At 39.4% G+C, this 12,301-nt stretch overlaps 1 protein-coding gene across 11 annotated transcripts in view; it reads left to right on the top strand.

The window, feature by feature from the left end:
• HELZ (helicase with zinc finger) overlaps nt 1-12,301 on the top strand; it is a 146,211-nt gene that overhangs the window by 68,794 nt on the left and 65,116 nt on the right. For 6 of the 11 annotated variants that reach the window (XM_069544076.1, XM_069544077.1, XM_069544071.1 and 3 more), the window contains 3 exons: nt 603-733; nt 5,642-5,821; nt 6,362-6,466. In XM_069544076.1, the coding sequence (XP_069400177.1) occupies nt 603-733; nt 5,642-5,821; nt 6,362-6,466 (416 nt within the window). The remainder of the gene's footprint in view (nt 1-602; nt 734-5,641; nt 5,822-6,361; nt 6,467-12,301) is intronic. The other 5 variants (XM_069544082.1, XM_069544078.1, XM_069544079.1 and 2 more) reach the window with 1 other exon arrangement.

The following is a 12,301-nucleotide window of genomic DNA, read 5'->3' as shown; positions in this document are numbered from 1 at the left end:
AGCAATGGAAAAGCAGTTTAAAAAGAAACTGAGCCAGGTCCTGGGGCCGTTCTTATCTAAAGTTGTATCTGTTCTTGTGCTTTGTGTCTTTATGGATTTTTAGGTGAACTCTGCTCAGTCTGTCTGCCATATTTAAGTGGAAAGCTGCTTTTTTTAATATCTAAATATAGCATTTGGTGAATATTACTCATTCATAGTAAATCAATACAGTTTCATAGGGTTGGTTTTAATCCTTGAGAGATGGTATTTCAGAGATGCTCTACTAATTTTACCAAATATATTCTTCATAGGAATGGTAGAATCAGATAACCTTTATTTAATGATTAAGTAATTAAGTGCCTCAGTTTCTTTAGTTGACAAATGAGGTTAATCATAGTATACACATCATTGGTGCTATGTGAAGTGAATATAACAGTGCCTGGTACTAAATAAAGCAAATATTACACATAAATAATTATGATTAGACTATGATGACACTTTAAAGGCATCTCTAAACTTGGCTCCTGTAAAAGGTTATCTCCACAGAGCATTCTAGCAAACTGAAAAATATCGGTGTTTACCTTAATGCTTTTTAAAGAACCTTTCTTTTTTTTGTATTTCAGGTTGAACTCCAGTTCCAGTTGAATCGATTGCCCCTCTGTGAAATGCATTATGCGCTAGACAGGGTCAAGGACAATGGGGTTTTGTTTCCGGACATCGCTATGGCTCCAGCCATACCTTGGAGTCCCAACAGGTATAGAAAGTGGCACCTCGCTCAGGAGGCTATGCGGATATTAAACTGAATCTCTGTACCAAGTAACGCAAGCATGTTTGTAAGAAAATTTCCATATATCCTTCAGAGACATGTTCTCAGTTGAGAAAAGAGACTGCAGGGACGCTTAGAATAAAGCCTTTGAAGTTCCTCATCTGCTCTCTTCACTTTCCCTCAGAGTCTGAACGAGTTCTTTTGCTTTTCTCAACAGATATAATTTGATTGATTGATGTCACACAATTTAGGAATATTTCTGAGTAGAAGTTGGATAGGAAATCCAGGGCCTTTTTAAAAGTGGTTCAGAGAGTTAATTTAAAATGATTTTTGAATATGAAACACATTTTTGTAATTTAAGAAAAAATGGAGGATGTATTATAGAAGATGCTATAAAATTAATCATTGTGTAAATATTTTTCTGCTTAACTCTCTTTACACATCGTTGCGTGTAATTAAATGTGACCCTTCTGTTTGTCTCCAGATTGGCTGCAGTGGATGCCCTATGCCTGCACCTTCTTTTCACTGTCTCACTGGTTTATCCTCTTAGCCCCCACCCAGGCTCACTCATTCCACCTTTCTTTAAAATCTCAGTGGCTGTACAAAATGGGTTATTTTTTTCATCACTTGTGTCAATCCAGCCATGGGAGGGGGCCCTGCTCCGTCTCTGACAGAGGCTCTGGTTATCTTTAATAAGTGATTTCCAAGGTCACCCTTGGTGTTGACAGGAGCTGGCAGAGAGGGAAGCATGAGCAAAGAGGACCCCAGGGGAAGTTTCTGTGGGCCAGGCCTAGACGTGACTTACATCATTTCCCCTCACATTCATCTCTTCTAGTCCTAAAAACAGAACAAAGCAAAATACACCTTACAACACACAGTCCACGTCATTTCTCCCTGCTCTCACTGACTCCTCCTGCCCCTTCCCTGTTTTTCTTTTTATTGCCAGCATTCTTGAGTGGAAGCAGCCAGCCTGATTCTGGCATTCCTGCTTGCCCATCCTGTGATCTCTGTTCTCTGCGCTCTCGCTCTCCTGAGAGCAGGCAGAGGTCTGCCAGGTGTAGGAACCCCTGCTGTCTTGCCTGTCCAGCTCTCACGTGATCGCTTCTCTGCGTGCTCCCTCCTCTCCGTCTGCAGACCAGCGCGTCTTTAGGGCTGCGCTGCTTCGGTAGCCTTTGAGCCCGTTGTCGGTCCCACTAGCTCTGTGGGCTGACCCACATTTCTTTCTTCCAAAGTTGTTTTGCTAAAATAATCATTTCATTTCATTGCATATACACCTCTGAAGGCGTCTCCTTCATATGTAGATAAAATCTGAACATCCTAATACAAAACTCTCATTGTGTGTCTCATTGATGGACAGTGCTCTCCAACAGTATCTTTTCAGATTTCTTATAGGTTTTCCTGCTTTACTCTCCCTTTCTCCCTCTAAACCCTCATGTACTAGCCATATTGAGTTACCCTGATGTTTGTTCAATTTGCCCTGCACTTACTTGCTTCCTTATCTTTAAAAAAAGACCTCTAAAAAAAAAACAACTGGTAAGATCTACGTAAGACTTACCATCTTAACCATTTTTAAGTGTATAGTCCAAGAGTGCTAGCTATATTCACAGTGCTGCATAATCTCCAGAACTTCCTCATCTTGTAAACCTGGAACTTCATCCACATTAAACTCTGCATTTCCCCCCTCAGCCCTGTGTTCTCGCTCTGCTTTTTTTTTTTCGCCCTGAAACCATCTTTGCCCAGTATTGATCTTTTGGAGAATCTGTCTGTCTGTCCTTTAAGATTTAGTTCAGCTTAAGGGCCCTCTCCTAAAGAAAATGAACCTGACCTTTCCATATCATTATTTCACCAGATACTTACTGATGCCTATTACGTGCTTCTTTCAGTCAGTTTTTGTACTTTTAAGCATAATTTCTCCAAAGTTAATTTTTGTCAGTTGTATACATTTCTGTTCTCATTAGACTCTGAGCTTTTTAGAAGAGACCATATCTTATTTCTCTTTGGATCTCCAGCATGGCCTTGCACATTATTAATATATGACACATTTAAGCTAATAAGAATATCATGTTTAAAGAAGAAAATTAGGGTTTTAAATGTGAAGCCATACCAGTAAACTTTTAGGTGTTTCCTTGATATGCTCACTTCTGAAAAATATTTTGTATATAGCAGTATATTCAGATTCCACTGATGGTGTTAACTGCAACAGCAAGGAAATGTCAAGTAGCAGAAAACTTTCAAGCAGAAAGAGATTTCATACCACTATGATTTAAATAGCAATTAAAATGTATGAGTCTAGGAGCTTTAAGAAACTGTTAGCTATTTAAAATCTTTTCTGGAATAAGATGAAATATGCAAAGATAAATGAAATTGAGAAGTTATTCTTGAGGATGTAGCCTATAAATTAATAATAACAATGCATTAGACCAGGAAAAAAAAGAACAACATTAAATTGGTTCAGGAAATAAAATAACCTTTAAATGAAGAATAAATGGGGAGACTTTACATTTTTTTTAATTGTGAAAATCAGAGAGAAGTTTTACGAGCATGTTTATTGTAAATCTTCTTTATTAAGCAGGTGGTACAAGAAATAAAGACAGTTTATTTTACTTTTTGGCTTTCTATACATGTTCATTATTCATAGACAACACATGATAAAGTTTCTGATCTGCTCTGAAGCATTTATTTACACTGAAACAATTGACAAATAGAATGACCAATATAAATAAAACAAAAGATACCAACATACTTCAGAATTATCCCTATAAATCTATCATTAGTCTCTTAGATTTTACTTAGGTATATATCAATAATCTAATATCTGTCTCATTAAAGTTCCCAAATTTGAGAGATGAGAGGGTATTTTAAGAACATTCTTTTATTTTCAAAAGTGTGCCCTGGTCAAATAATAGAATAATATCTTACTTTTCTGAAATCTTCAGAAAATATTATAGTAATAGAAGTCAGCATTAACTTTGCACTTGTTGCTCAACTGTTTTTCTTAACAACTTGCATGCATTAACTTATTTGATCTTTAAAATATCTATCTGATGGAATGTGATTATCTCCATGTACAGATTAGGGAGCTCTTGGGGTGAGGCATCGTAGAATCACAGTGGTCAGTATGGATGCAGGTAGCAGTTTGCTGAACTAACTGTGCCTTAAGCAAGTAGCAACTGAGACCCAGAGCTCGGAGGTCCAGGGCTGGTGCAGGGGCTCAACAGTGCCAGTGAGGACAAGACCTCCTTTTCTTCTCCACTTAGACCAGAGTTGGGTCTCCAGAGACGGGAGAAAGGAGTCTTATTGCTGGCTAGGCTCACTGACCGAGGAGGTAGAGAAGGGTGCTGTGGATGGTTTGAGGGGGACCCATTCCACAGTGTCTGCCACATAGATTGGATCTGGACTCAGGATTCAGCTAAAGCAATTTCCTTACTTACAGAAGATGGGAGCATTGCTGGGTGCTGGCAGAATTGTGAGTAAATAAATTGGATGAGGGAGTCCTTGAATTTTTAGTGAATTGCTTCTAGGAAATCTAGTGTCACTGGTCAGAGTCCTTTTGGTTTTTGCTTAAAAAAAATGTAAATATCAGAAAAGTAATGACGTGCTTATATGGTTAAAATTTGTTTTCTAAGGTTTTACATTAGTAGAATTTGTTTGAAATTTTCTATAATAATGCATAGCATTTGTTATACTTTTTTAAAACTGAGTTAAGAAGATTTTCCATAAATAGCGAGCTTCTAAGTACAGCGTAGCCTCATAGAGTGGGAATTGTTCTGTCTAAACCGTGTTCTCCTATTTCAGGATTGTTTTGTAGGCATTTTGCGAAATTTCCAAGAGTCTCTTTACACACACCCTTCCTATTTTGGTTCACATCCCTATCATTTTTACCATAGTTGTTGCAATCTTTAGCACTATAACTGTAGTTGTGAGAACGAATGCTGTTGATTCTCTGCTTGTTTGATCCCTTTCAGCATCTGCTGTCCATTTAAATCTTCAAAATTAGCAAGTCAGAGAAGTGGCGCTAATGGGGTGGACCTCCTTACGGAGCCATTCGTGTGCCGTGACAGGTGTCTCTGCCCTGAAGAATACGACACACCTGCCTTATCGTGTGTGGAGATGCTAGAAAGCATTTCATCTTGTTTGGCCTTAAACCGTTTTCTTTTTTAAATTATGAGAGTATGATAGTACATTTATAGGAAACTTGGAGAATACAGAACAAAGTTACGTAAAGTTCTATAAAATTATTTTTTGGGTAGATGAATTAAGATTTTTAGTTGAAGTTTCAGTATCAAACTCTCAAAAATTAATAGAATGAATAGAAAAGTTAAAGGGCATGGTAGACCTAAAAAGCACCATGAACAAAACCTCTTATTTTCTGAATTAAGATCTTTATAAAAGTTTGATATCTCTTAATCAGTGTCACACAGAGGTTTTTATTTTTCTTTTGTTTTAGATTTTACTGAAAAATCTTGCAGTGGTTTAGAATTTGAAAATTAGTTTCCCTTTGGCATTTAATTTCCTATGCAAAGAAACTGCTAATACATTATTACCAGAAAAAAATTTTCTGGTGCTTTTATGTCAGGAAAGTGCATTTTTGAGACATTGCTATTACTGTTTATAGACACGGCAGCAGCTTGGCCAGAAGTGTGTTGTGGCGTCTTTAGGTCAGGTATCAGGGTCTTGTGTACCTGCAAAGGACAAGGTAACTACAGTGAATTCTGATCCTCACAGTGAAACACCCTATACTGGCTCTGTTTGGGGAATTTTTAACATGTAGTTTTAGAATATGCAGTTGTTATTATAGGTGCTACGTTATCTCAGTATTTTTAATGGTTCATTGAAATTCAGGATACCTATATGTCATGTTATGTTTAAAATAACTTACATTTCCATTTTCTTTAGGCAGTGGGACGAACAGCTGGATCCTCGGCTAAATGCAAAACAGAAAGAGGCTGTTCTGGCCATCACAACCCCACTTTCAATACAGCTGCCTCCTGTCCTCATCATCGGCCCATATGGGACAGGCAAAACATTCACTCTAGCTCAGGCCGTCAAGCACATCCTCCAGCAACAGGAGACCAGGTAAGACGGCGGTGCACGCGCTCTGATCTCATCAGTAGGGCACGTCCTGTGTCCTTGTTGTGAAAGCAAAGCAAGGGCTAGCAAGACAATTTTCATCTTGCTTGTAAAGTTTTTAAAAGTAAAATTATAAAAAGACCCCAAAAGAGCCCACACTCAGACCCCAAAGCACTAAAATTTGAATTTTCTGAAAACATACTGTTTTTAAAAATTGGTAACATAGAGAATGGTAGCTTTTAAATCGTCATCAAAATGCTGAGTCTGCTAAGAGTTGTGATAAACATTAGAGTTAAACGGGTTGGGTTTTTTAAAAATAATTTTATATGATTTAAAAAATAATTTGGGGGAAGTCTCTTTTACAGCTTAGAGAGTAGTTAAGCTTTAAGAATAATTACCTAAAAGCATAATTGAATATGTTAGAGGTTACTGAGTAGGTTGAGGGAAATGTATTATATTAAAATGGCCACTGCTTTTTTTTTGGTGTTATACTGCTTGAATAGTTTTGTGTTGTATCATTCTTTTTATTTGCACCATTTATTTCAGCAGGATTCTCATTTGCACCCATTCTAATAGTGCTGCTGATCTCTACATAAAGGATTATTTACATCCATATGTAGAAGCAGGCAATCCCCAGGCAAGACCTCTCAGGTATTTTTTTAAGGCTTATTATGTATCTGTATCATACTTTATTATTCTTAAGAAAAGGTGTCTATCAAGATTTCAGTAACATTAAGAAAACCAAAATCTTTAACTGTGCATTGGCATTTGGAGGTTATGCCTTTTGAAGAAACTATTTAAGGAAAAATTTAAAAATTTTTGACCATTCATTTCTTAAACATTAAGAGAAAGACATCCTTTTTTAAGTTTTGTATGTAAAAAAATGTTGTTACAATCTAACCCAGTTTTGATGTGTTCCTCTAAAAACTACTATGACAAAATAATACATTTACGATTATACCAATTTTAATTAAATTTGTAGTATATTTTGCATGGCAGAGTGGTCATGCAGTGATAGTTCAGTATGGAAATAAAATTTTGACTGTGATCATGCAGGTAATTTAATAGGCACTATACATTAGAGAAGCGTGAAATTGAAGTGATTTCTGCAACAAAATGTAATTGACTGGTATTTACAACGCTTTGCTATCATTTAAGAGATAAAGTGTCAAAGAAAATTCTAGGTTAATGTAGGTCCTCTAAGTGTATATGGATATGAAATGTTCTTAAATACAGGATTGTGGGGGAATAAAATCCTTTTCTTCAGAAAACAATAAAGAGTCATTAAATGGTTATTTATTATACCATTTGCTTTCATTGTTGTATGAATTAATATTTAGTTTTGCCATTTTACAAACTAATATGTCATGCCCTGTGTTGTTCAAATACAATTATTGTTTAAAAATTAATTTCTAATCACACTTTTGAATCATAATTCACTAACGTTTTATTTCTAGCTGAGCCTAGGCATGGAAAACTGAGGTTACGCTATTTAATTCTTGAATAACCATAAGCAAAGCCATTTGAACGATGTAACAGTTCCATGAAAAAGAGCAAAAGGGAACACACGGCACAGCCTGTTAGCACAGGTGTCCATGCGGTACTGCTTCTACTCTCGAGACGGATGAGAGAAGAGATAATTATTCTAAGTAGGATTCAGTTTTATTTGATAAGAAAATATCACATGGATACAATCACTATAAATGAAAATGTGGTATTTACCAGTGGATAAATTAATCAGTAAACTAGTTTGCTTCATATTCTAATATTTTTTAGCTCATAAGTGAAATTGAGTTAGCAATAGCATTTTTCCTATGTGTGTTCTTACTTCAGTGGAGATAAGATATTTCACTGTTGGTAGAGCTTGTGTGTGTGCTTATGCTTGTGTGTTTGTATATGTGTGTTACGTAGGAACTGTGACAGTCTCATTTATTATTGTACTTGGCTTGGAAACAGTGGGGTGAAGGTCCCTCAACTCTTGGCTGACCCGCCATAGGTCATTTGACACTGGGGGCATGACAGCTGTTGCTGATCAACACTCAAATCCATTAATAGGCTAGCATGGTGTTTGGCTTTTCCTGTGTAAAACTATGTTTGATGAGTTATAATCCAGTGTATTCCAGTAGAGTGGCCCAAGTACAGAAACTTGCCCTCTGGCAAAAGACACTTAAATTTACTTAAATAAAAATTTCATGTTATTTCCTTTAGTAAGTAGAATAAAATAAGAAAAGGCTTGGCTTCCCCATTTATTTTCTTTATGTGGCCTTATATTTTCGCCAGTTTTATGTTGAGGAAAGATGTTGACTTGTGAATGTATTTCCTAGAAAGTTAGTGCATTGAAATGTTAGGGTTTATTAGTACCATCTATTATAGCCAGTGTTGGTTGCTCAGTCACGTCCAACTCTTTGCGACCCCGTGGGCTTTAGCCCACCAGAAATTCTCAATTCCCGCCATGGAATTCTTTAGGCAAGAATATTGGAGTTGGTTGCCGTTTCCTCCTCCAGGGGATCTTCCCAATCCAGGGATCGAACCCAGTCTCCTGTATTACAGGCAGATTCTTTACTGTCTGAGCCACCTGGGAAGCCCAATAATGATATTACCTGAGATTAATTAATGATATTCCTAGTGGACAACAAATACGAGCGGTGTGGGGGCTGGAATAGAGAAGATTAGAATGGCTGAGCACTCTGGGGAGATGAGCTTTACCTGAGTTGTCCCAGGGTGCAGGGGAGTGGACACCAGGGGGCACTGACTGTCCGCACATGACCTTGAAGGTTTGTTGTCTGGAGTGTGAGTGACAGTGGCAGCCGCCTTCTCAGCCCGTGGTTTAGAGTGGGCCTAGCAAAGGCGGTGAAGGGGGAGGGCAGCCAGAAGGGAGAAGCAGCTGGAGCAGTGAACGTGTGTAAATATGCACACTCAGGGTTAGAACAGATAAAATTCCATAGTTAGCAGGAGTTAAGCTTAGGTTGGGCTTCCCAGGTGGCGCTAGTGGTAAAAACACCCGCCTGCCAGTGCAGGAGCCACACGGGTTTGCTCCCTGGGTCAGGAAGATGCCCTAGAGGAGGGCACGGCGACCCGCTCCCGTCTTCCTGCCTGGAGAGTCCCACTGGACAGAGAAGCCTGGCGGGCTACAGTTTATGATGTCACAGTGTCAGACACAGCTGAGACGGCTCAGCACGCACTCACAGCCTTAAATCGGAGAAGGTGATGGCAGCCCACTCCAGTGCTCCTGCCTGGAGAGTCCCAGGGACAGGGGAGCCTGGTGGGCTGCCGTCCGTGGGGTCGCGCAGAGTGGGACACGACTGAAGTGACGCAGCAGCAGCAGCAGCAGCACGACCTTAAATTATTTAGGGATGGAGGTTTTAGAGTCCACTCGAATGACGTTTAGTCTCAGTGTTTACTTACTGCTTTGTTAGAAGATTTTAAAACGGAATAGAGAGGAAAACATAGCTTCTTTCTATGTGTGGTTCTGAAGGTCAGTATCTGATTCTGGCCGAGTTCTTACCTATTAGATAAAGGCTGTCTGTGCAGAAAGTGTAGTGTTTCCTGGACAGATATAAAATATCATTTTATAAAGATTTTTAAATAAATAGATCGGATCTTTCTGATTCTGCATATCTTAAGTAATAATATTTGGGGGTACTCATCACATACGTATTCAACAATAAATAAAATTTCATCGACTTGAAATAATACATTACCAGATAGTCTTTGTTTTATATTTCATGATAACTCTTGTGGGATATACGGACAGTTTGTTTCTAGAAGCATGTAAATTACTTAGTTGGTGTCACTTTTACATTTTATACTATGAAGTTGAAAGTGTCAGTTCTCCAGTTTTGAAAAACGTTGTTGCTGCTGCTGCTAAGTCACGTCAGTCGTCTCCGACTCTGTGGGACGCCATAGACGGCAGCCCACCAGGCTTCTCCGTCCCTGGGATTCTCCAGGCAAGAGCGCTGGAGGGGGTGAGAAATGGTGTTGGATGTGTTTTAAATGATCTTCTAGATGGTGTCTCCCTTAGATGTTTCGCAAAATGAAAGTACTGAGGACGATTTAAGTCTTTTTGAAGTTAGCCCTAGACTAACTTGTATTTTTCAGGAAAGGGGCCTAATGATCAAACTTTGTATTCTCTCTAGCTTCAGCTTGAGGACACTTTCTGGGGTAACTATAGAAAGTCAGTGTTGAGGCTCAGAGCTTCTATTTTTGTTCTGTCTTTGAGGAAGAAGCAGTGCCTGGAGTTAGATCGGATGAATAATTTGAAAACTACTTTTTCAATTTTATAATGAAATGTTCATTTAAGAAGATATAGAAAAACATAAAGAAGAAAATAAAGGTTATCTGTAATCTTGCCAGTCAAAGATAAATACTAACATTTTTGAGTTTAATTTCTGGTAATTTATATGTTTAAACACATACACTGAAGTTAATGGAATCATAATTTGTAAGTTTTTTTTTCAGATAATTTGTAAAATTAGGTTTTTCGTATATTTAAAAGTAAATTCTGACTTGCTGATCTGCTTAAATATTTTTTATTAAAGCCTAAAACATGTTTAAAATTTTTACATCTTTTAGGAGTGGTATTGGTTACTTTCACAGTCCTTCCTATCATGGTAATGTTTTTGAAATACATTACGTTATTTCCTCTATTATCATTATAAATTAGGGACATTTATTAAATCCTTTTTTCTTTTTTGCTTTGCTTAAAAAAAAGGACAGCCAGTTTTAATTGTTTCAAGGAGGGTTAGAACACATTCTAGAAGATCATGAAATGAGTGTTCGTGCACATTACATCTGAACTGCCTTTGAAACATTCTAGAAGAGACAGTTGTCAAATAGTTAGATATGCATCCTGGAGCTGAGGTGAGGTCTTGGCTGAAGAGAGGAGTCATCAGGGTGGTCATCGGTAGTAATTGAAGGCTTGGGCCTGGGATGACAGGGGAGAGTGCTAAAGACTCAGCCTCGAGAAACCCCAGCCTGGCAGGGAGCAGGAGAAAGGAGAGCAGGGAAGGCTGAGTCCTGGCAGCCGGGAGAAGAGGGCATTTCAGGAAGGGCACAGCCAGAGAGAGAGGTGCTGCCGCGAGTGACTTGACGGGCCCGGAAAATGCCCGCACAGATGCACTGCCGCGGCAGCTCACGTTCCCTGACCGGGCCCCACCGTCTCCTGAGTTCTCTCCTGCTTCTCTGAGTGCTGTTTGCCAGGCTCCCCCCGCGCCTCTCCTTGCCCAGTCTCCTCTCCATTTCCCAGGCTCCCCCCGCGCCTCTCCTTGCCCAGTCTCTGCATGGCGAGATGGTCCCTTGACCATTCTTCCCGCTGGTTTCCTCTCTAACTACTCTGTTCTCCAGACGAGCTCTTCTAGTCTTCAGGGCTAACTCTATTCTATCTTCTCATCTAGGGCGTTCTCCATGCTTACAGGTGCCTTTTCTTACTGGATATCTCTACTTGGGTGTCTGCTACTAAATATATTCAAGACTGAATTCTCGATCCCCACCCCAAGCTTGTTCTTCCGTATCATCACCACTGCCATTCATCTAGTCTCAAAGCCATGGGATCACCCTTTCTCTTAAACGCCACATCTGGTGGGTCGGTGAATCCTGTTAGGGTTCCTCTCAAAGGGTACAGTGGGTATGACCACTTTCACATCTCTGCTGTTACCACCCTGGTTCGCACACTTGGTTTCTCTTACCCAGACCCTTACAGTCACCTCCTAACTGGTCTCCCTGCCCCTGTTGCTGCCTCTGCCTCTCGTGGTCTGGGTGGGATGGAGCAGCTCGTGCTGGTTTGTGAGAGCCAGCCATGTGCGTGTCTTCCCAGCTCCTGTTTGGTAACATCGTGTTGGTAGCTTGAGACAGGCCATGATAGCAAGTTTTATGGCACAGAGACCAGCAAATACTACAGATCAGGCCGTGCCCCCTGCTCCTGAAAGCTGGCTGTTCAGCATCTACCAGCACCCCACTGTCCAGCCATCTTTCCTGCCTCCGGAACTGTGCATTCTGTCTACAGAAACAGAGTGGTCCTCTAACAACATAAGTCATGTCATGTGACATGTGCCTTGTTACAACTCTCCGATGGCTTTCTGTTAAAATCACAGTAAACCCGAAGTCTTTATGAAAGCTCGCAAGCCATGGGATTTGCCTCTGCACTGGGCTGTAGTGGATAGGTGCCCAGTGGGCCTTTGTGCTGGGGCGAGTCAGAGACGGGAGGAGGCGGGTGGGATGTCCGTAAACCATCTTAGTAATCTGCTGCATGAGTCCTGTTTATATCTTTCTTTTGCAATTAATAGAGGAGATGCTTTTAAGAGTTTCTGGTTGTCCAGAATTTAAATTTATTTTTGAATCTCCAGAACTTTAGATAAAGATCTGCTTAAATATAGGTGTAAGACTGTATTCTAAAGTGAAAATGCAAGTAACTTTTGAAATCTCTTGTAAGTATGCAATTCATTGTTTTTTTATTAGCATAGACAATTAAAATGTTATTTTTGTAAGATA

This window comes from Ovis canadensis, chromosome 11 (genome assembly GCF_042477335.2).
Source record: "Ovis canadensis isolate MfBH-ARS-UI-01 breed Bighorn chromosome 11, ARS-UI_OviCan_v2, whole genome shotgun sequence".
NCBI lineage: Eukaryota > Metazoa > Chordata > Mammalia > Artiodactyla > Bovidae > Ovis > Ovis canadensis.
Note: the sequence above shows the minus strand (reverse complement) of the source record. Positions and strands in the feature narration are given on the sequence as shown.